Below are 23,438 nucleotides of genomic sequence, written 5' to 3'. Positions count from 1 at the left end.
AGGAACAGGCAGTGAAGGTTAGAGGTGGCAATGTTCTGTCCTCACTTGGACAAGCAGGTGGATTCCATGGGAGGGCTTTGGTACGTGCTGCTGCTAAATGCTATTTTGCATTTATTTTCACTAATGAGAGTAGGTTGACCATCACAAGCAAGCTACTAGTGAGAGTAGCACAAATGAAGGAATTCCTGAATTCCCATTTATGTATTTTTCATAAGTTTTAGATTTATTTTTTTTCTCAAAACAGTTGTTTGTTTTGTGGTTTAGAGTACTCCTGTATATAGGTGTAAATTTGTAATTTAATACAGACTGGCTTCAGTTATTTAAAGCAAGCAGATTGCAATTGGGGTATAAAATAACAGTAACAGTAATAGCAGGGTCTGATCTTGAATCTCTCAAAGCCCATGGTGAACTGCTACGTTGCTTGCTTCTTTTTCTGCTATGTTATACATAGGTATCAGAGCGGTGGGGTGCAGCGATTGGAACCTGGATGTACGCAGGTGGTAACGAGGATGTATCTTTCAATTTATTTTTTTTTTGGTCTATGGAAGTGTTCTAGATTAAAGCCTTATTTTAACTCCTGTGTTATCTTAATTTGGTCTGTTTCAGCAGTATGACATGACTCTTTTTAAACACCATACTCGGAAGCCTACTCCAAGTAATTCTTCTGTGGCAGCTACCTTTGATTCGACTGTATATTTCCAAAAATAACTTCCTTAGGCTTATTTTTTCTCAAGTGTGTTTAAAAACAGAGTGTTTTCTAGAGGCTTTCTCCCCTCCTCAATTTTGTGTTGTAGTTTTGGCAGCAGAGATGTCTTGTACATTTGTACAACAAAAATAAGTCCTATAATGTTTGCCCCAGAGTCTTGCAGGCCTGTTTGCAAACATTTCCAGCCCAGCTGCCTCTTCCTGTTTACACCCTGGGACCTGGTCCTGTCCTGTTGCACCCACCTGTACCTGCAGGAGACTATGACTTAAAACCAGCAGCTGGGTCAGGCCATGATTCTGCACAGGTTTAATGCTTCTTACACATACACGAAGTAATCCACAAACTAATAAGGAAGAGCTGTTTTTCCTTCGTTTTGTGTGTTTATCCTCCACAAATACCAAGAGAGCATCGATGTCTGTGAGTTGGAGCTATTCATTAAAATGTGAGTCTTCGCTTGAGGATTAGTTTATTTTCAATGATGTCCTTAAGCCACTTTTCTCTAAATCGACATTGTTCTGGCCTGGAGGAGGGAGTAAAAACAGTAAATAGCAAGAAAGCTGGTCTTTATTCACAGGGCATGCCTGGAGACCTGTATAAATTTATTACAAATTGATTATGTAGAAGGAGATAATAATCGTGTGGCTATTTGTGTTGGAGCGAAGCTAATGATAGGCAGGGTCACTCGGGTTTGCTTAACGAGACTTTGACAGCTTCCTCTACTCTCTGATATTACTGTGAACTTCTTATTTACATCGAGCTCCCCCTTTGTTTTGGCACGGGACAGCTTGCTAGAACCTCCCCAGTCATGTCAGTGATGGAAAAGTAACAAAGCATACCTGAGAATCAGCCTGCTGGACTCCAGAAAGAAGAATACCTCCACTGGCAAGGTCTGCAAGAGAGGAGATACAGGGCAGAGTTCACATTCTGAGCTACAGGGCCGAAAAAAAGCAGTCATTTTAATTAGGTGAGAGCTACTCCTTCAAAAATAACTGTGTATTTGTGCAACATTTCTGATATGGATTGGAATAGCTTTTAATTTTGGTTTAAAGCCTCTGAGCATTCTCTTGTGAAGGGAATGACTCGGAAATTACAATTGTAAATTTGCTAGGATAAGATTTGTGACCAGTGGCTGTTATCTGGATCGCTGGTAGGGACCCATTGCAGCTAAGTAGGAAAGCTAAGGTACAATACAACTAAGCATAGGTTCTGAAGGGGAAAAAAATCTATTGCATGCAATTTTTTATTTTTTTTTATCTTGAGTCACAAAATACCATTGTATGGGTGAAGATTGAACTGTGGATGTGTGGACAATGTGATTAAATAAGAATTTCAGTAGCAAGTGAAGTAAAAACTTAAAGCAGGAAGTAAAAAGGAGAAAAAGTGTTGAATACTATGCCTTATGAATTAGTAGACTCAAGTCTTTTCTAGAATATAATGTATGCTTGGTATTGGAGGCAAAAATATGAAAATGATCTCAATGATAAAATTGCTCCCTTTGGAGTGTAGTTATGGACTTTAACTCAGTGTCAATTGTTAGAGGCTAGAACTGTTTACTGCTTACTCTCATTCAAGGTAAGTGAAACTGGAGTTCTACTGCTTTACCTGAAAGGATTGTTGTGTACCATTTCTGAATACTTACAGCAGGTTTGATTTTGGAGATCTCTATAACGAAATAGACGCTTGCTGTTGCTTGTGGGATGGGTTTTCTGCGTGTCGGGATGCTCCAGAGAACTCTGTAGTGGTACCTCTTGCTGTACATCAGTTCCTCTTCACGGAGAAATTCTGACCAGTAAAGCCAGCTTTCATGAACCTCCCATGTCTGCTGAACAAACACATGGCACTAAGATTCCCTCTGTCTGGTAGAGATGACTTAAGAGAAGTGCTAAAAAGAAACTGAGGTGCTCTTATTTCATTTTTCACACTATTCCTGTGCCTGTGTAAGATGGCGTGACCTCTTGAGTCACGAGTGGATGGAATATTCACTCACAGAAATGTATTCTTCAATCTGCTGCCGTCCTCTCTCCACTGTGAAGTCCTTGCAGGTGGTCCACTGAATGTTTTTGGCAACATATTCAGCTTCTAAAACAGACAGAATGCTGAGAATTTCTTCTGGAAATACTCTGAAATGTTCTAAGACATTGCAAATAGGGCGAGCACACTACCTTTCCCTTTTTTCTGCAGGGCTAGGAATTGTTCTGTTGCACCACGTATCACATTTGCGACGATCATCTCTACTGTTGCCTCAAGGGCAGCATTTTCATTTTCCTTGTCCATTATCTCCACCTTTAGAAAGAGAACTGTAAAAAGAGAAATGCACAAATGCCCTGAGAGAGGATTGGCCTTCAGAGCTGCAGGATCCATTGGACAAACTCAGGCTGGTCTGGACAGGGATATTGAAACAGCAGCAGGCCCACCTCCCCATATGATCCCTTGTTCCTCGCACTCACCTCTGCTCAGACCTAATGTGAGCAGCCTTAAGCTGCGGAGGCCAACTGTTGTTGCTTCAAAAATGCACTTCCTGGGCTGGTGGAAGCCTGGCGGAGCGGTTATAGGGGTGGCCGAGGTGATGCTGGGGAGCTGTGCAGACTGGCAGCGTTGCTGTGGCTGTCCCGTCCTACCTGTGGGAGCTAGCGAGCCCTTATGGCCTTGCCTTACCGCCTCGGGGAGTGTTGGGGGAGTCGTCATGGTGATCTGGTCATGGTGAGCTGATCCAGGCTCTTGGCATCCCACCAGAATGTAAGGGCCGCGGAAATTCCTCTCCAGCAGGACAGGCTCCCAGGCAGGAAGGCGGTGCCAGCAGGGAAACACACACAGACTTGTCTGGCTTTGTAGTGTCTGTCGGGCTCAGCAATTTGGGAACTGCACCTGCCTCCAGTTCTGTGCTCTGCAAAACTCAGGCTTGGGCTATGCCGCTGCACAGAGGTGCTTGGGCCGTGGGGCCCTCCAGAGGGTGCTGGACCACTGACTGACTGTAAGTCAGAGACATTTTAGCAAAACACAGGGTGCTAAACCCCCAGCAGCCGCTCTGCCGGGACAGCAGGGGAATGTTAGTAGAGGAATAAAGGGGCAAAGTGGAGATGCTGGTCCTTGTGGTCTGACAGAGGCACTTCCCTTTGCTCATTTGCATGTTCTGCATTTTTCACTGGACTTTTGCTTACTTGGTCTCATCACTTCAGTAAGAAAATTGGGAAGAAGTGCAACACAAGAGGCTGCTTTGAAACAGATTGGCAAAAAAGGCCCAGAGGCCCAGAAGTTGTGCCAAGAAATGCAGAAGCCTCCATGGGGAAGCTTGTCAATAAGCTGGAAAATGGCTCAGCAGCTGAGGGGGTCTTGCCCTGGAGCCGCTGGGGAGGTGAGGCTCGGGACACAGACCCCTGGGGAGTTGTGTGTGTGCAGTGCGAGTGAGTAAAAAAAATTTATAGCATCTCGTGCAACAAAGGAAGCTTCCAGCTGCTGCTTGGGGCAAGCTCTGTTGGGGTAACCACAGCACAAGATGTGGTGTGAAACGGAAAAGCCTCTGCTGAGCCCAGAAAGCTCCACAGGGACGGGCTGCTCTTTCTGGCTCCTCTGCCTCCTCGTTCACCCAGGCGGGACACATCTTGCTGTGGCTTCGAGGCCCTGGTATGTGGAAGGATTGTAGCAAACTCTACTTAAAGCAGCCCTGCTTTGCTTTTTTGGATGTCGGTGTAGTTTGGGACTTCTCCACTTGGTAGTAGGTGCTTTGAGCTTGTATTTCACTGATTCCCAAGCTCTCCTCAGTCCTTCCGACAGACAAGACTTTGTCAAGCTTGTCATGCACGGGCCCAAACCAAGGCTGAGGACTTCTAGAAAGCACGAGCAGCTGGAAAGCTTAATTAACTGCTTCCTCTTAGAGCCTGGCCAGCGTCCCCAGAGGTGCCAGATGTGCCTGTCCTTGCTCAGTGACACAAACTGCGATGTACAGCTCAAGGGGACTGAGAAACGCTCAGGCACATCCCAGCTAACCATCGGGGGAAGTCAGATGAAAATTCATCTGAACTTGCTGTCATTTATGCTGTGTGAATGCAAAATAATTGTGCATCACAGAGAAAGAAGTGATTCAGTGTTAATGCAGCGACACAGGGTCTGCCTTTCACTCTGACATCTGCCAGAGGGCAGCAGACAATGTTTGGTTTACAGAGGAACCAATTCTCCCCAAAGCTCCCAGACAACACGCACACAAGGGTTAAATACATGTGTATCTTTATTAGGGACTCAGACCATAAGGTACAGCCGTGCAGATTCTCTGAAGCGCCGCCGCCTCAGTGTATGTTCTCCAAACCCTAAAAAAGAAAGCAACCAAGTGACAGCCGTCTCAGCACCACGCCCGTCCCCAAACTTTGGGGACAAACGCGCTGCCCTCAGGGCGTGTGGCTCAGCAAGCCGTCTGCCACCCCGCGCCCTTGGCTTCCCCGAGCCGTGCCTCGGAGCACGCCGGGCCCCCGGCACCTGCCTTGACCACGTAGTGCTTGCTGGCCCCCGAGAGCCGCTTGTCCCTCTGTATCATCGCCCACTGGAAGGCGTTGCGGGCCACCCTCTTCTCCTGCGGGGCACAGGGGCGGCCGTCAGGACAGGGGCAGGGGAGGCCTCAGAGGGCCCGGGGAGGCTGAGGGGGAGCCGGGGGGGGGGCCGGCCGCGCTGACCTTGCCGCCGTTGGACCAGCGCTGCAAGAAGACGGTGGTGAAGCCGGGCACGGTGAGGCAGGCGGCCATGATGGCCATGCCGGGCAGGACCTCGTACCACATCCCCGCGCCGCTCCTCGCCCCGCTCCTCTCCCTGCCCCTCAGGCGGCCGCTCCCGGCGTGCCCCCTCACGGCCGCGGCGCTTCCGCTCGCCGAGCGGTGCACGCCGGGAGTTGTAGGCCGGCCGGGCCGCGGGGAGGGCGGGGGCGGGGGCGGGGAGGCCGCGGCCGGCGGGCCCGGGCAAGGCGCAGCCGCGCGGCCGAGGGGGGCGCTGGGGTGCGCGGCGCTGCCCCGGGCCCGGCATGAAGGAGGACAAGGAGAACGCCAGGCCCAAGGAGCGCCGCGGGGGGCCCGGGCCCGCCGTTGGGGCCGGGGCCGGGGCCGGGGCCGGGGCCGGCTCGGAGGGCAGGGCCGGCGGCGCCGAGCTGGAGCGGCTGGAGCGGCCCAAGGACAAGAAGGAGGCGCTGAGCAAGGTGCGGCCTGCGCCGCCCTGGCCGTGACGGGGCCTGAGGGGGCTGGGGGCGCCTCGGGGGGCGGGGGGGAGCCCATCGGTCGCCCCAACGGCCGCCCCAATAACGACCCCAGTAACGGCCCTAACGGCCCCGCAGGTGGTGATCCGGCGGCTGCCGCCCAGCCTCACCAAGGAGCAGCTGGAGGAGCACCTGCAGCCCCTGCCTGAGCACGACTACTTCGAGTTCTTCGCCAACGACTCCAGGTAGGAGCTCTTCCCCGCTGCAGGTGGGCCCCGCCAGCCCCGGCCGGCTGCTCAGCTGCGCCGCGCGCCTTGTCTCTCTCCACAGCCTGTACCCTCACATGTTCTCGAGAGCCTACATCAACTTCAAAAACCAGGAGGACATCGTGCTCTTCAGGGATCGCTTTGACGGCTACGTGTTCGTTGATCACAAAGGCAAGTGGGCAGCCCGCGGCCGTGTGTCTTCATCCAGCCTCGTGTGAGCGGTGTGTGCGTTGGCTGGACTCGAGGGGTGGGTGTGAGCTTCCCAGCACACCACCCCTGGTTTCTTGGATGCTTATTTTCAATGCCTTAAGTGAACGTGATGCCCTACATCAAAAAACAAACACCCAGATCAAACATTCTATTCTTTGCAGAAATTAGTCCAGGTTAATTTTATATAGTGTGCTAAATCTAGTGAAGTGTGGTTCAGGATAGTACTGATATCAAAGCCATTTGTTGTTGGCGAGGCTAATACTCGCGTCGTGCATTGTCATACCTGAGTACGAAGCCTGCAGAGTGCCAGTGGTGGGTGTTGTCCCTCTCCAAAGAAAAGGAAACTGAGACTAGTGCTGTCACCATCTGTGCCTCGTCTCTACTGTTCTTTACGCTTCTAGCAATATGACCTGGTTTTGGTCGCGTTTTAGTTCAAATTAATATCTTTGGCACTTCAGAACTGAGTGAGCCATTTTGGTTCAGTACAAGGAACGGCTTGTTCCCTGCAGTTGTGGAAGTGACTGCTCTCTGGCAACATTAATCTTGTCAGAAACAAAAATTTAGTTTAATTAATTGGGTAAACACCCAGGTATTTAGTCACTACATATCTCTCTTCTAAATACCTGTTAGGTATTTAGATGTTAGCACATCTCATGTCTTTCAGTTTTGTAGCTTAAAATGGCTTACGGTGGGTAGCATTAAAACTTGTTAGTCTATCGCTGGTAGACCTTAAAAATCGCATATTTAGTGGAAGGTTTGTCAGGAGCAGTTGTCTGGGTTTCAGTAGGCCAAGAGTTTCACATTGAGCTTTGTTTCAAGTACATGCATTTTAACTTTCATCCATCCAGGTGTTCTATGTGACACAAAGGTCTATTCATGAAAGCCTGTCTTCTTTAGAAGGGTTGCATGACCACGTTCTCATAATGCCCATGTGTGTTGTTTTTTTTTTTTTTTTTAAAGATGTTACTTTGCAGTGTAACAGCTCACTCAGTGCCTTTGCCATATCAAACAACAATATTAGATTTATTCAGCATTTATGTTGCAAGACGAAATCTTAAAGCCAGCCTGTAACGTGTGGTGGTTGTATTCTATTGCATGCTGCCAACAGTTGAGGTTTGCCTCAGTTGCCTTAACTTAAAATGTTCTCTTCTGCTTGCACAATGAATGCATAGTCTGTAGGACGAGGATGTTGTGTGGTACAGTGTACCTGGGGTGGCTGAACTGACGGTTGTGGGCAGTCTTAAGTCCAGTACTTCTTTGTTGTTGTGGGTCTGTGAATTTGATAGTATGTTAACATTGCCAGAGGGTAAAATTTTGCTGTCTCTAAAATTACTTTAATTAAATGGCTTTTAAAATGCAAGCTTTTTTTTTATGTCGTTCCAGTAGTCTCTTCTAGTATTGCATATTCCTGGTGAGGCTCGTCTTCCTGTTTTAGCCACATACACTATGTTCTATTTCAAATCTGTTCCATCTCTATTTTAATGTGTTTTTTCCTCCCCTCTTAACAGGTCAGGAATATGCTGCCATCGTAGAGTTTGCACCTTTCCAAAAAGCTGCAAAAAAGAAGAGCAAGAAAAAGGATGCCAAAACTGGGACTATTGAAGATGGTATAACAGCTAGCTAATTTGTTTTGCATGTAGAGACTGAAGTCCTACCAGTAGCTGGAATATAACATTTTCAGTGTGACACCATAGCGTGTTGATAGAATGCTTAATTATATGTGAAGCTTATTACTTCTGCTTTGTCAGCTGCAAATTGGTTAAATATGATTGTCCCAGACAAACTTAATACAGCAGCTTATTTGAGGATTGCCAATTCATGGAAAGGCACCATATAAACAACACAACTTGTAGAAACCTATTCCAAACTTCCAGCAGCGCACAAGCAGATTCTTCTTCATGCTACAGTGCATGTCTTTTTCCTTCTCTCCCCTTCTCCCATAGATCCAGAGTACAAGAAGTTTCTGGAAAGTTACAGTGCAGATGATGAAAAGCTAACCTCTACTCCTGAAACTTTGTTGGAGGAAATAGAGGCAAGAAACAAAGAGCTAATAGGTATGGAAATCGACATACTGTAGTTACATTTTCCTAGAGCACAAAGAAACATACGTGGTGTAATTTGAAGCTGTGATTTTTCAACCTTGAAGAGTGTATTCTTTTGTACGTTTGTTTAATTGGTATTGTTGAACCTTTAGGCTAATATTATTCAGCGTGCTTCTTTTGCTCCTATGATCTAAATTCACACCTTTATTTGAATTTTATAAGATAATCTTCCTGGTTTAAACTGCAAGGCAGGTGTTAGTTAGCCAGATAAGGCTGTGGAGTGGCTGCATTTCAGGGAGATGCAGTGATGTTCCATGCAGGCACACGATAAGTTCTATTGTGGTTGAGTAAAATGGACCAAAAGAAGAATAATCTTTATTTTTTAAGCATGTTAGCACATTACAGGTATGTTTTTCAAAGTGAGGGAAGCTGAGAAAATCATAATGCAGACTAAATATCCCTTTACAGATAGGTATGCTGGCTAACGTATTAGTATCCTAAACAAATTCATTGAACTGTAATTATTGTCATTGTTTTAGGATAGCATTGGAATACTTGTTTCACTGCTGTGTTGCTCTATGTGTGAGACAGATTGCATATTCTATAAGGCTTCTTCATAGCATGTAGAGTTTTGCTATAGGTATTGCAGTATTGGATAAAACATTGTTTACGTTTGCTTTCATATATTCTCTAGCTAAAAAGACTACTCCCTTATTGAACTTCTTGAAAAATAAACAGGTAAGACTTTTCTCTCCAGAATCTTCTTGTTGCCTGCAGATGCATTAATTTGCTCCTTTAGAGTATGAATATGTATAATACGTATTTTGCAAGGTATAAATTGGTATGTTTCTGCTCTTCCTTTTAAAGAAAAAGCTTTCAGCCCAAATTCCGTGTTAATATATGGTTCACACTATTAGAGTGCTGGCCTTTGTATTAATGGTGGCGATTTATGCACGGTCTGGTCACAGCTAGCAGCGTGCTAGATATTTCTGTGGTGCTGCAAAATCAGATTCCATTTTAATGCAGTTGTGGCTGAGGTCCTTGTAGGTGATCTTTCTCCTGCAATGTATCATTTTAACTTTTAGCGATGGAGAAAATCACAGATCGGTCAGATTTAACTGAAATCAGAATGATAAAGGCTAAGTCTAATGTTTATTTCCTTTCATAAGTCTTGACTTGTACAGTTTTTAAAAAACAAAACCACAACAAACTGCTGTAAAAATTCAGGTTCACAACAGTGCAATAGAGACAACAACACGTTTTTCTTTAACAATAGGGACAGTTTTGAGATGAGTTATTTTCTGATGGAATAGTCCATCGCTTTGTAGCAAGATATCCTGCTGGCCTTAAAGGGATGTTTTCTATAATAAAAATGCACTGTTTCTCTTTTGATTTTTTACAAACGCAGAGACTGAGAGAGGAGAAAAGAGAGGAGAGGAGGAGGAGAGAACTGGAAAGAAAAAGACAAAGAGAAGAAGAAAGAAGAAAATGGAAAGAGGAGGAGAGAAGGAAGAGAAAAGAAGCAGAAAAACTGAAGAAAGTAGACAGATGTCCAGAAAAAGAAAGAGACAGATCAAAAGAAGAACCAAAGATTAAGGTCTAGAACAGTTCTTTATTATAAACTGTTACATTCCCTTTCCCCTATTATTTGTATATCAGTCTTTCAAAATGTGCTTTGAGTATTGTGTGAAGAAACACATGGGTTTGGTGTTAGTAAATGACCACTTTTTTTGTAACACTCAATATTAGGCATTGTAAAAGTTAACGTGCTGTAATGCTTCATAGTACTATTTAAAACTTTTGTCATGTGACTGTTGTACATGCTGTGGTGAACAGACTTGTGAATTTACTATGGAATAGAGACTATTCTTAAGCTTCCTAACATGGCGTGTTTTAGGAGAAAAACCCTAGTCTGCTGTGTGGATTACGCTTACTCATACACTCCAGCTTTTAGAAGTACTGCGATTTGCAGTAACGTTAACGTATATTTCCTACTGGACTGTGGTTCCTTTGATGCAATTTCGGTGTTGTGCCAAACAATGTGTGTTAGAGTGAGCTTTTTAGTTGAGACTTCTGTTTTCTTTGTAGCTACTTAAGAAGCCTGAAAAAGATGAAAAAGACTTGGAGAAAAAAGAAAAATCCAAGAAACTGGAAAAAGAGACTCTGAGGGAGGAAAAAAATGCGAGTAGTGCATCTGCCAAACGATCTGATGGGGAGACAAAAGAAGAGAAGGCAAAAAAGTATTCTAGTACTTGCTATAAATATCTATATGTATATATAACTTGTTTCCTGATCATACTGAAGGTCAGGCTGCTCTGCCATGACCATGTTTTGAAATTCTTTTCAAATCATTTTCCTGATAAAAGGCCTGGGATGTGTTCTCTGTGGCTGTGCACATCCCCATGATTACAAGAAGCTGTGTGAATTACCCGATATTTCTTCACTAGTGGACAAATGTGAATATTTTTGCAACTTTCTCTAGGAGCTCTGCAAGAGAAGCCCAGGGGTAGAGGACCTACAACAGGCCGCGGGCACGATCCTTGCAATGAGAGAATTATAACCGTGGCAAGAGGAGAGGCATACTCCAGTTACTAGTGCCTTTTAAGTCTTGTAAAAGTTCAGAGTGGAAAGTCTAATTCTCAACAGCTCCATGATCTGCTCAAGGTTCAGTTCTGCCATGTGAGGCAGAGAAATTGAGGTGCTTTCCAAAGCCAGAGGAAACTCAGCCAGCTATGTGAGCAGAAGGCTAAGAAATGCTAGCACTCAGTGCCATCTCTGGTTATCATGCATGACTCGGGTTAGGACAGTTTCCCAAAAGCTCCCTAGAACCTACCAATCTGTCGTCTTCATATTGCAAATTTACACCAGTATTACATTGATCTCCCAGCTCTGTTTGATGAATCTTTTGAGCTTCATTTTCAGTTTTGTTTTCATACAGATCAGAAGATGAGTGTGTAAAGGACTACAGGGACCGAGATAGAGATTTTGAAAGAGACAGAGAATATGAGAGAGCACAGAGGGAGAAACTGAGACGCCAGGAAGAAGAGCGTCGGAGGCAGAAAGAGCGCTTTGAGAAAGAGAAGGTTTTTAGAAGAAAAGAGGAAGAGGTGAAAAAGGAAAGAGACTTGCTCAGAGAAAAGGGAAAGAAAAGTGATCTTACAGACTTTACCAGCGGCATGGACAAATCTGAGAAAGTAACCAAAGACGATAAAAAAGAGGATACAATTAAGAGGGATCGTATCAGAAACAAGGTGCTGGGTTTCTTTAAATTCATGTGCTAATTCATAGGGGCCAGTATGTATTTTAGGATTAATACACTTAAGGAAAGAACAATATGGTTTCTGTTAAACTTTTCCATGTTAATGTAACGAACTTTGCCCCTGCTAGAAAGCTTCCGCATTTGTTTACTAAATTTTGTGATTTTTTTTTTGTTCTTGTAACTGTATAGGAATTAAGCCAAGGTAGTGGGCTAAATTGTAAATGCACTGATTTCACTTTATTTGATGATTTATGCCAGTAGGCTCAATCTTTAAGGTGTCAGCAGAGCATCAGTAATTCTATCTGTGTATCTTTGCTGATGCTATGCATGGCTGAAAAGACATCTCGACATGGGAGAGTGATTGAACAGTTTTCTCCAAAACAGGGACGATTCTGCTACATGCGGAATGTGATAGAATAAACACACGATAGTATAAATTCATGATATAATGTCTTGAATTCAGTTTTATATGATTTGTAAATCTGTTTTTGCAGTATTAGTACATAAGTTTTCTTTGTCACTTGAGACATTATTGGATACAAATGGAACTCAGAAGTTTTGGAGGATCTTTAAAGTTGGTCTGTATTCTGAGAGAGGGAGAACTCACCTGTCAAAGATAAAAGTAAATTACAAATAATTTCAATGTGCAATGTTCTTTGTGGCTTGAACAGGAACAGCCTTGATTCAAGACAATTGAAGTTACATTGCCACTTTGGTGGAATAATAGCTTAGAACATCTTGAAAAGTTTGAAATTGAGCCATTTTTAATCTTGCTGATACCGTAATAACCACGAGAGCACTGAGGCTATGAAAGGGTCTAAATAGCTTTGATTTATTTCAGGATCGTCCAGCAATGCAGCTGTACCAGCCAGGAGCCCGAAGCCGAAGCAGATTGTGTCAGTACGAAGACAGTGCTGCCAAGCCGACAGATCAGGGAGCGGATAAGAAACAAGAGAGTGAGACCAGTAACATGAAGGAAGAGGAGTGACTAGCATGCAGGCCTTATGTGTTCTGACTGTCTGTGCAGCCAAAGAGCATGTACTACGCAATCCAGAAGTGCCTTCGAAGCGAAGAAGGAACAAAGGAAGAAGAGGGGGCATTGCGCTGTTGGATGTTTCTGGCTAAAGAACCTCAGTTGTAGATTCGGAATTTGAAATGTGTTCTCATTGTATTTTCAGTTATTTGAGTTTATTTTCCCAGCATCTAACTACAACAGAGAAGAGAATCTTTGCAAAGTAGAAAGACTTTGTGGCCTTAAGTTTGATATTAAATGAGTCATGCAGTCAGGAGGAGATGACACCTGGATCTAATGCCAGAGCTTTACTGTAAAGCAATCAGAGCCAGTGTTTGATGCACTTAAGCAGAGCAAGCTTGAAGTGGCACGGAGTTAATGTGGGTGTTACTGTGTTGTGTGGTGCTCCTACCTGAGACTGTGTTAGCTAAATTGTATTGCTCTAGCACTGAGACAGGTATGCAGGCGGTGGTGGCTGAGGTACCAGTGGAGTAGAGCCCTCTGCTCGTGAAAAGAGAACATCTGGAATTGCATAAAGACCTTGGGAAGGGAGAGACCTTCCTAAGGCCTCTGAATTAATTAATTTATCCAGAGAACCACTTAAGTTGGAGTGTATGAATAAGCTGGCTTAGTTTTGGATACTTGTTGACAAATTCTCATGTAAAGTCTACCTACACTGAAATGCTTATTTTTGATCACATGTAGTTGTACGTCGGGTTCTTTTCAAGCGTTCTCCCTTGTCTGGAGCCTGAAACACTCCCGCACTCCTGCCCTCTCGGTGCCCGCTCCCCTTCCCCTCTAATTCCAAGTGTTGTCTTACAGCCGAGAAAGAGAACTTCACCAGTAGCAGCTCCTTTTAAGCTCGCGAATTTTAGCCATAGCGATTTTTTGTACCGAACCCAATAAACTCGCACAAACTCTTGCCGCCGCCGTCCCTCTCTCAGCTCCGCCGGGCCGCCAGGAGGCGCCGGGCCGGGCCCGCGCCCATCTTGTCGCCGCCATCGTCACCGCCTCCTCCCGCCCGGGCCGCCCCTTCCGCCGCCGCCATCGCCGGGACGCCAGGCACCGCCGCGCCATGGTGAGACCAGCGGCCGGCATCCGCCGCCATCCGCCGCCCCGGGACGGGACGGGGCTTCCCCGGGGGCGGCGGGGACACGGCGGGGCGGGGGGCGCCGCATCGGGCCTTCCCTCACCGCCCGCGAAATGGCGGCTCCCTCACAGCGCCTCACAGCCCGTCATGGCACCTCAGAGCCCTCACAGCCCCCTCACGGTCCCTCATGTCCCTTTATGGCCCGTGGGAGCCCTCATGGTCCCTCACTGCCCCCTCACGGTTCCTCAGGGCCCCCTCCCGCAGCACTAACGGCCGCTCTCTCTTGCAGTCGTCCCACAAGACGTTCAAGATCAAACGCTTCCTCGCGAAGAAGCAGAAACAAAACCGGCCCATCCCGCAGTGGATCCGCATGAAAACAGGCAATAAGATCAGGTAACGAGACCGGCTCCTGTGCTCCAGGGAGCTGCACGGGCCCTAAAGCAGGCGGCCTGTGCGACGTGAGAAGGTGCGGAGTGTATCACAGCATTCGTGTGTGCAAGAGTGCAGTTTCATGGGTGTGACTGCCATACGAGTATTACTGGGGCAGATCACCCAATTCTGTTGTCCTGCTGGGTTTTCTTGAGGCTGTGTGGGGCTCCTGTGTCTTCTCATCCTGTAGCAGTTATTTTATTCCAGTTCTCTGTCAGTATCTACAGATGTTAGCATGGAGACATGAAAGCGTAAGCCGAACATATGGATGATTTATTCCAAAATTTTTACTTTGGCAGCCACTCTGCTCCTGACACTCCTCTCCCCAGCACCTTTTCTCTCTCTCCCAGCCGTCCCTGTTGTTGCATCTTCATGGAAGAGTACCTTGCACAAAGCAGGTGTTCAGAGATGCGCATGGTGTGTAGAGGAGCAAAGGTCTTGTTGGGTTTAGGTACTATAAAATTGACAGTATAAGATCCTTGACTCACTGCTGTGGCATTCATTTGAAGGAGTTCCACTGAATTTCAGGAAGCGTGATAAGAGAATGCTGCAGAACACTAGATAAATGTGAGGTGTATGAAAGGTGGTGCTTATCCAAGCCCTTTGGCTTACAAGTATAGTCTAGTCACATGCAGCCAGCTCTGTAGCTTGTATGCTTCCCTGTCTAGACTTCTTAGAGGGAATAGGATTCTTTCTCCCAGATATATTTATTTTTTTTCTTCTAAGTAGTGAGGAGAGTGACAGTAGCAGTGGCTGGCTCAGGCACTGAGGCAGTGCACCCAGGTTCTGTCCTTTTGCTTTTGTTAACTCATTTCTTTCTGGGAAAGATCAAAGTTGAGTGCCACAAACTTTGTCTTCCAGATACCAACTTTAAAAGGGCTTCTGTTTTGGCTGAATTGCAGTACTTTGAAATACTGTATTATGGGGCAAAACCATTATTTTTTGTCTTGTCTTTGATACCTCAGTCATCAGTTTTATTCCAAACTGTGTACTAAAGCAGGCTGCAATTGCAGTGCTTCATTCTGTGGGAGTACTGCCATTTCCCTGCTGAGAGTAACTCTGTTAATGTTGTCTTTGGTTTTACCTACCCGTTGGTGAAACCGTTTGTCCTTAACAGGTACATCTGTTGTGGTGCATAAATGAATATCCATACTTTCCTGGAAGAATCGTGGAATCACAGAGCGGTTTGGGTTGGAAGGGACCTTAAAGCCCACCCAGTTTCACCCCCCTGCCATGGGCAGGGACACCTCCCGCCAGACCAGGTTGCCCAAAGCCCCATCCAGTCTGGCCTTTAATGCTTCCAGGGCTGATGGTGTTTTCCATACACTGCTCTTCCATGTTTTGGACAAAAATGATAATTTTTGTTTTAGGCTGTGAATTTACATTAACGAGGTAGCATTCATTATCATTGGACAATCAATAAACGTTTTGTCTCCAAAAGACAAGGCAGAATATTGACATGCCAGTGCTAATGCATCTCTCTCTAGACATGTTTCTTTCTCGGGGTTTAGATTCTGTTGCAGTAGCATCGTAATTAGTGAATGAAGAAAGTAAACTGATGGAAATTTGATTAAAAACCAGTACAAAGTTGATTTTTGTTGGCAGCTTGCAACTGTAGCATGTAAAAAAGATTTCTGTCCTTTACTGCTGAACTAATTGAAGGTGTTTTCGGTCCACCTGGATCCTCAAGTGTGCATTTTGCTAACTTCCACTGCTTTTGTCTTAGGTACAACTCCAAAAGGAGACACTGGAGAAGGACCAAACTGGGCTTGTAAGAGAGACTGTCTCCCGGGAACTCTAATAACACTTGTCTTTCTGCGTCAGATTGATACACCCCCACACACTGCTGGACATCCCCTCAGTCATTCCTTCCGTAGTGTTGGACTGCAGTGCCCAGTTGTTTTTGTATAAACTGGTTTGGGTTAACGATTTGAATGGGAATAATCTTGAGGCGGTTGCCATCTGAAACATGAAGACTGTGTTCTATTAGTGTTCTTTCTTTCAGGCATCCTAAGTGTTGACAGTATACGAGCTTGTTAATAAACATGGACCTGAATGAAATGGCTGAAATGATTTCCTATGTATGTGGTGGGATATAGAGAATAAAGGCAACGTTACTACGAACATAATCTTACCTAGCAGGAGAAACCATCAGCTTTCCAGATGCATTAGGTCTTCTTTTCACTTACCGTAGCTCTGAGCAAAGAGTACCAGTTTTTAAAGAAAAGGGGTAAACATCAAAACTGATTTTAAAACTGTTAGTTTGAAGAAAATCTTTTATTAGACAAATTGTAGGGAAAAAAACAACAGTCCTTTGGAGACAGAGGACATCTACGGGTTTGAAAAAGGCAGACTTTGTGAGCCACAGCTTCTATGGCTGCAGTAACTGAGGTACCGGTGTCTGACTGGTTAACTCCAGAGAAAACTGGATCACATTTTGGGTTAGTTTTAGGAAAGGTGACTAGGAAAAGTAAGCAGCATTGTCAGAATTTGCTAAAGATGTGTCTGTGTATCTCCACTGGTTACGTTTTATGGAGCTGCAACACAAAGTGCATTGGGATGGTTTTTCTGGGTGAGATGGCTTCCTGTGTGAGGGTCTCCAGTTACCATCACGCTGACCTGGGTGTCCGCAGTGGCTGCCTTCTGTCATAGCTGCCACTACCCCGTTACCTCCCACGTAACCCGTTCCTGCACCCAGGGGTGGACCACAGTATAGCATAGCTAGGCCCTTCTGGTCGTTCAGGTGACAGAGTAAGTAACAACCTGCTGCTCAGTCTTGTTGGGAGCTCTGTCATGGCTGGATCAAGAATGTCTTGATGCCAGCCGCAGGGGCAGCTTAATTTAAATCATTCTCAGCAGAATGGCAGCAAGGTGTGCTCAGAGGGTGAATTAGCAGCAATTTAGAAAGGGGAGAGAAGAAAGAAGGAATAAACTGAGCAGTCGGCACCCCAGCTCCCCGATGCCTGTGTTCTCCGCTGCTCGGATGTGGCTGCAGCAGAGCCCCTCCTGACGCTGAGCGCTGCTAAGTGCTCTGGTGCTCTTTGGGTTCAGCCTGCCGCGGTGCCTCAGGCCCTAGGTGGCAGCTTCCTGAGGAAGTCTGCCTGCCACACCTGCGCTTTTATGTCGAAGGTAAATAACGGCAGGCAGCAGCATATGCCAGGCACACGGAGATGCATACTAAACATGTGCTATGCTCAGATCTCGTGTCAGTCTCTCCCTCTTAAGTGGTGTTTTTCTGAGCACAGGAAGGCAAGGCTGGGATTTTTACCAGCTTCAGGATGCTTCAGGGGTATCTCTTAGCTTCTTTTCCTGTCTGATAATAGTCTAGATAACGTCTAGTTTCTACTTTATCATCAGGGGGAAGCAGTAAGTCGCTGCAACAGGAAAGCAGCAAAGAGCACTGCCAGAGATGTTTCAAAATGCTTCAAAGTTGTTTCAGCAGAGGCCCATGTACTTCTTTTGTCACAGTAAAAAACACTTTTACCCCCGTGTTTTTTAAAAAAATCATTTCTGTGCTCTTCTCTAAACACAAGCACACGTTCAGAAGAGACGGTAGTGATGAGGATCGAAGCTCAGCCCTGGAGGCCTGCTGGCTGCATTGCTGTGCCTGCACAGCCAGACAGAGCTGCCCCCAGAGTTTCTCTTTAATCATGTCCATTAAGACCTGGCTGATGAGCGGAAAAGTAATTTTATGGACCTGAGAATGGAAAGAGACAGTTTTCTACATGGCATTTGTGGAAAAACTTTCCCAAGCAATAGATCAAACTGTTTATAACTGTCCCCCCATTTCTGTCTCCTTACCGTGCTATTTTTATCAGATGGAGCTGCTTGGGAAAGCAACCCCTTGTGGTGTTCTTCCCCATTTGACTGAAACTGCATTTCAAATTGGGCATTACGGGGTAGTACGAGGAAAATTCAGTGCGAATTAAAATTTGGTTAAAATGAAGCTTCTGGAGAACCTTAACCAACACAAACACCTTTGAGGTAATTTCTTTTGTAGCAGCTCTCTGCCCTTTCCTTCCCTAAGAGACTTTTGGGGGCGGATCAGGGATTTCACGCTAACCTTGGACCAGAACAGGGCTTCAAACCAGTGACCGAAGACAGGGAAAAAAGCTGCTTTTAGGGGGGTTTTGGTTGGCTCTTAAGGGGAGGCAAATACTAGAAATCATACAGATTGAGCAGTAGCATTTGACAGTTAGATTTCAATTGTGAATGGAAAATTCAAGTCCAGGTTTCCTGGTGGAGCGTGACTAAGCTGCCGTTAGCAGTGCCAAGGAAACGGCTCCTTCAAGGCCATTCTCACTAATTCCACTGTTTACTCTGGGGCTTACTCAGAGGAGGATGTAGGAGCGATCCCGTGCTCTCTCCCTAGCAGCACGCTGCTGTGAAAGGATGATGACAGAGGACTAAGAGATCAAAAAATGCACCCACCTGTCTTATCAACAGCACTTCGGTTACCAGACCTAAAGATTACAGGTACTTTGGCATCGGTGCTTTTCACAGAGTTTGTGTGGATTTAACTGGAGTTGTTAGAAGCCAGCCTGCCTTCCCCTGGCATGGATGTGGCCAGACAAGGTACAAAAGGAGCTGTGTCACCACGTTCTTTAATCTATTAGTTAAAGCATCACAAAACCTGTGTAGATCAGGTATTAAATCCACTCCCAGTACATCTTGTATGTCTCAGCTGCTGACCTCACTGATTAAAAATCTGCCTGGACACTTCTATCTGTACATCCAGTCACTGGATCACCACTGAGTCACCTGGAAGCCATTCTTCGTGTACCATCCACTGCTGACTGGACCATTCCTGTGTCCAAGCAGCATTTCAGGGCACAGTCTGAAGATAAATGGTGTTAGCTCAGGGGGGTGTGAAACCCACAGGCTGAAGCTTCCCTGAGACGGGTTACCTGTGGATCTTTCTGCATCGAGGTGTTGGTTCACCTGTGCAAGGCCAGAGATGGGCTCAATTCCCGTGTGCACCCCTGCAGAGCCTCAGGAAGGTGCCAGAAGGAGCCCTCGGCTCCCCTCCCCTCTCCGTGAGGGCTGCTGCTCCAGGAAAAGGAACAGAAACTCCCCAGCTGCAGTTTGAGAATCACTTCTCAAATCAGACTGCTATTTAAGGGGGCAGAAATCACCTCTGGCTGCTGAAAAAGAGGAAGAGGCAGTTGTTTTTCTGAAGATGGTTTGAAGCAGCCGTGGCCTTCCGAGAATGTGAAAAACAAGTTGAAACGGGCTGGGTAGAGCTCTGTGTGGCGAACAAAATGCTCCCAAACGAGCAGAGCCTTGGCTCAGTTAGCGGTGCGCTCAGTGCTGTGCTGTTGTAGAGGTAGAAACAGAGATAATATCCTGGACTTCATACAGCTCTGGACCCTGACAAACTGGGAACTCCAGCTTTTCCTTTACTGAGAACCAGCTTTATCTTCTATAAACAAACAGCAACCCAAAGGAAACACAGGTGGCAGAGATCTTGGATGTCATGGGGAGCTAACGAGTGTTTACAGCAGACAACACCGTCTGCTTTTTGGTACCTGCCCTCCCTGCCAGCAGGGAAGCGTGAAAAAGAAAAGGGGGGAAGGGTTGTTTTTGAAGCCATGGTTGCTTTTCCTCTGTCTGCCCAGCACCAGGTCTGTGACAACTCAGTACGGTTGTGAAACATTTAATTACATTCTGCCAGTGTCCCAGTCCAGGCACCCAAGAAACAATGACAAGTCCAACCTCGCAGCATTGCTGGGAGCCAGGGCAGAGCAACGGCCTCATTTTACAGATGGGAAAATCCAGTCACCGACTCGCTACGTGACCCAGCTAAGGCCACAGCAAAAGTCTGCCATTAGCCCGGGAAGGGCAGCGTGAATTTCTTCCCCCAAGCCCCCAGCCCAGGACACCACGTCCCCTCCTGGACCCCCAGGGGCACGAGCAGCCCCCGGTGCCTGTGACAGGAGGGCTGCAGCATCCCAAGTCGCCCTTCGCACCCTAGCACGGGGGAGCACGCTGCAGCAAAGGCGCTCCTGGATCCCCCAAAGCAGGGCAGGAGGTGTTTTGGAGATGCACCCGATGGCCTCCCACGCCTCCCACACCCACTCAGATGGCACAGCCCCAGGAGACCACGCAAGTCCTGGGCCAGCCCCAGGAGAGCCACGGTGCCCCCATGCAGGGGCTTAATCCTGGCTTGGCTGGGACTCGGAGCACCAGCCCGTGCCAAGCTCTCAGCTCACCGCAGGCTTGTCCAGCTGCTGTTCAGTGCGGGTTTCCAGGCGACACAGGCCTGAGGCACTTCAGCGCTCATGGAAGAAGGTGAACGCCTGTTTGACAAAGTCCCAGAGGGTCGACAGGCTACGGGGCTGCTGGGTTTTCCCCCCAGCCCCAAAATCCACACAGTCCCTCCCTGCCATGGCCTCTCCAGATGACTTACAGTTGTTGTTGGTGTTGCAAATGTGCAGCTGGGCCAAGTCCTCCTCCAAGGCCCCCGCCAGCTCCTTTAGCTCCCTGGGAGCGTCTGCCCTCAGGTACTGCCAGGCCTTGCGCCCGCTGTGGTCCCTGCAGCTGGTGTCTGCGCCGTAAGCTCCCACCAGCAACTTGATGAGCAGCTCGTGGCCCTGCAGGGCGGCCAGGTGCAAGGGGGTGAGCCCGCCGCTGGCGGCGGGGACGTTCACGTTGACGGGATAACCCTTCTTCTGGGCGTGGGCAACCACCTCGATGAAGCTCTCGTGGTGGCCGTGCTTGGCGAGCCAGTGCAGAGCGGTGAAGCCCGTCACGAAGTCTTTCCTGGTCAGCAGGCTTGGGTCCAGGTCCAGCAGCCTGACGATGTTCTCCGCGTCGCCTTGGGCCACCGTCAGCAGCCACTCGTGCTCCAGAGGGTCCAAGGCAAGGGACAGCACCTCGGGGCTGTGCTCCGGAGGCTCCTGCTCCTGGTGCTGCCCGGCCAGGAGCCCGCTGCCGCCGGGCACCACCTGTGCCGGGGCGCTCCGCTTCGTGCTGCCGCTGCTCTGCAGGAGGATTCCCTTCAGCTCCTTCCTCCGGGTGCTGCCGGGGCCGACGGCCGGCCTGCCCGCCGCCCTGCCCCAGCTCCCGCCGGGGTCAGCCGGGTGCGGGGCCTGCAGGCGCTCCCTGCTCCCCGCAGCGCCCGGCCACAGGTGCGACACCCGGGCCACGGCCCCGCCGGGCGGCTCCGGGCGCCCAAAGCCCCGGGGGGACCCCGCCGCCCGCCGCTCCGCCGAGCCGCCGGCCCTCTCCCGCTCCCTCCGGGCCATGCCTCCGTCACCGGGCGAGCCTCCGAGGGACCGCCCGGCCCCGCACCTGCCGCCGGCCCCGCGACCTTTGGCCGCGCCGCGGCGGGCACCGGGCGCCCTCCTCCGGGCACCAGGAGGCGGCGGCGGCTCCCGGCGTTACCCGCCCCGGCCCGGCTTCTCCACGCCGGGACCATCCCCGGGGCAGCCGGGGCCGAGCCCCGCCGCCGGGAGGGGCCCGGGCGGGACCCGCGAGGGGCCGTGGCCGCCGCCGCCGCCCCCCTCAGCCCGCCCCGCGCCCCCCGCCCCCCGAGCGCCGCACCTCCCTCAGCCCGGGCCGCACCACCGGCAGCAGCCGCGGGGGGGGCCGCCCCATCCCAGCGCATCACACAGCGCAGCGGCGGAGCCGGTACCGGCGGCACCGGGAGGGCCCCGCGGCGGTGAGGGCGGCGGGGCGGGCGAGGGGCAGCGGGGAGCGCAGCGGGCGGCGGAGGGGCCGCGTGTGCCCGCGCCCCCCCCCCCCGTGAGGCGGCGCCGTGGGCGCGCCCGGAGCCGCCCGGCCGGGCGGGGCGGGCCGTGAGGAGGGCGCGCAGCGATGGCGGCGGCCGAGGTGGCGCGGCAGGTGGGAGCGGGACCGGCCGCGGGGCTCCGCGTAGCACGGGGGGGCTCGGCACGGCTCGGCACGGCCAGGCCGGGGCGGTGTGCCCCGGGAGGGCTGCGGGGAGCGGGGCTGCCCCCGAGGGGTGCGGGGATGGGAGCCGCGGCTGCGTGCGGGGATCGGTGCCCCCGGTCCCCTCGGTGTCCCCGGTCGCCGTCGCGGCGGGCAGCGCCGTGCCCGGTGACCTTGGGCTGCTGGCTGCGGCCGGGCCCCCCCGGCCCTGAGGGGATTCCTTGGCGGGGGGGACAACCGGCAGCACGGCCCCTCGCCGTGCCCTTCATCCTCAGCCTCACCTTCATCCAAACCCTCGCCTTCATCCTCGCCCCCATCCCCATCCTCGTCCCCCTCACAAACCCGCCATCCCAGGGCCTTGTGCTGCACCCAGCCGGGCGGCTTCGTCCCCCAAGGGACCCCAAGCCCCTCGCTGCCTCAGGGCAGAGCCTTCTGTCTGTTTGTCCATCCCCCCGTCCGTCCGTCCTCAGAGAAATATCCAGAAGAGAAGCGGCGGGAGCCGAGCCACCTCCGTGCTCGGTACAGAACCGCCGTCACGCGCCCGCGTGTGGAAGTGGTTTGCTTGTGGTGTGATGGGCTTCCACTGTGCCTTAGCACGGAAATATTGCTTGGGACGAGCGCCTGCCGCTTCGGCTTCAAAGCATGTTTTTTTTCACGGACCAAATCTCGCTGAGCGGGTAGATGCGGCCGTCCCTTGCCAGTTCGTGGTGTTATTCCTCCTGGACATAGCCACTGCCTTGTGCGCTGTGCCAAGGTATGTACAGTGACTCACTTGCTCCCCTGTCTTAAAGAAAATTGAGCGTTAGGCTTTCCTCAGATAATGTGCAGGACTTCCAGACGTCTGCTGGTGACCTGGAATGAATTACGTTACGGCTCAGCCTCTCTTCAGAGGCCAAAGCGAAAACCAGCCATGTGACGGATGAGAAATTAGAAATGCCTTCACCCAGACCGGTGGCTTGTCAGCCCGGGTCGTGGCTGCGGCCGGCAAAGCGGTCTGCTCTCACGTCCTGGTGATCAGGGGGCTCCTGGTGGCGATTTTGGGGATTTTGGAAGCTTTTGCCCGTTTGTGAACGTTGAATGGCTGAAGGATGCGATACAGCCCAAGGGAGCGGTCAGTGGTCAGGAGTTTTGGGGCGATCTCTCTCGCTTTCCTTGGTGGCTGATTCAGAACTATTTCTCCCGCTTCTCTGTTGTTTTCCTTTTATATTCACCCTGATGATTTGTTGTCAGCAGAGCACGTATACCTTTGCTTTACATCCCCGCATTGCATTTGTTTCATGGGGAATGTTTTTGCTGTCTACTGGATAATTCCCTCATTGCATAAGGGAATTACACACTTGTACAAGTGAGAACTAATTGGT

General features: G+C 49.3%; 5 protein-coding genes across 13 annotated transcripts in view; 3 read left to right on the top strand and 2 right to left on the bottom strand.

Annotated features, from left to right (window-relative positions):
* Positions 1-6: 6 nt before the first annotated feature.
* AKAP14 (A-kinase anchoring protein 14) lies at positions 7-4,990 on the bottom strand. Of its 4 annotated transcripts, none has more exons than XM_080554062.1 (6): positions 3,154-4,990; positions 2,869-3,003; positions 2,694-2,785; positions 2,346-2,528; positions 1,543-1,595; positions 7-1,226 (listed from the first exon to the last, which is right to left on the bottom strand). In XM_080554062.1, exons 1-6 carry the CDS (start codon positions 3,389-3,391, stop codon positions 1,142-1,144), a joined length of 786 nt encoding a protein of 261 aa, XP_080410188.1. In that variant the 5' UTR covers positions 3,392-4,990; the 3' UTR covers positions 7-1,141. The 4 variants fall into 4 exon arrangements, with proteins under 4 accessions (XP_080410188.1, XP_080410189.1, XP_080410191.1 ...); XM_080554063.1 differs by having other exon boundaries at positions 2,346-2,525; XM_080554065.1 differs by having other exon boundaries at positions 2,869-2,989.
* A 638-nt stretch (positions 4,991-5,628) lies between these two features.
* UPF3B (UPF3B regulator of nonsense mediated mRNA decay) lies at positions 5,629-13,587 on the top strand. The gene is made up of 10 exons (XM_080554060.1): positions 5,629-5,879; positions 6,015-6,121; positions 6,207-6,313; positions 7,861-7,959; positions 8,296-8,406; positions 9,089-9,132; positions 9,803-9,991; positions 10,483-10,634; positions 11,333-11,645; positions 12,495-13,587. The coding sequence occupies exons 1-10, from the start codon at positions 5,709-5,711 to the stop codon at positions 12,639-12,641; spliced, it is 1,440 nt and encodes a 479-aa protein (XP_080410186.1). The 5' UTR covers positions 5,629-5,708; the 3' UTR covers positions 12,642-13,587.
* A 4-nt stretch (positions 13,588-13,591) lies between these two features.
* Positions 13,592-16,245, top strand: RPL39 (ribosomal protein L39). Its single transcript, XM_080554066.1, has 3 exons — positions 13,592-13,743; positions 14,045-14,148; positions 15,911-16,245. Exons 1-3 carry the CDS (start codon positions 13,741-13,743, stop codon positions 15,957-15,959), a joined length of 156 nt encoding a protein of 51 aa, XP_080410192.1. The 5' UTR covers positions 13,592-13,740; the 3' UTR covers positions 15,960-16,245.
* A 3,579-nt stretch (positions 16,246-19,824) lies between these two features.
* SOWAHD (sosondowah ankyrin repeat domain family member D) lies at positions 19,825-21,431 on the bottom strand (the record flags this gene model as incomplete). The annotated part of the gene is made up of 1 exon (XM_080554061.1): positions 19,825-21,431. One exon carries the CDS (start codon positions 21,429-21,431, stop codon positions 20,457-20,459), a length of 975 nt encoding a protein of 324 aa, XP_080410187.1. The 3' UTR covers positions 19,825-20,456.
* SEPTIN6 (septin 6) overlaps positions 21,430-23,438 on the top strand; it is a gene marked incomplete at its 5' end in the record, with an annotated part of 28,512 nt that continues 26,503 nt past the window's right edge. For 4 of the 6 annotated variants that reach the window (XM_080554058.1, XM_080554056.1, XM_080554057.1 and 1 more), the window contains one exon: positions 21,888-22,029. In XM_080554058.1, coding sequence (XP_080410184.1) covers positions 22,003-22,029 — 27 coding nt within the window. Of the gene's footprint in view, positions 21,817-21,886; positions 22,030-23,438 lie in introns of those variants that run through there. The other 2 variants (XM_080554053.1, XM_080554055.1) reach the window with 2 other exon arrangements.

This window comes from Anser brachyrhynchus (genome assembly GCF_964034855.1).
Source record: "Anser brachyrhynchus genome assembly, chromosome: 13".
Classification (NCBI taxonomy): Eukaryota; Metazoa; Chordata; class Aves; order Anseriformes; family Anatidae; genus Anser; species Anser brachyrhynchus.
The sequence above is the reverse complement of the archived record's forward strand: the minus strand, read 5'-3'. Positions and strand labels throughout refer to the sequence as shown.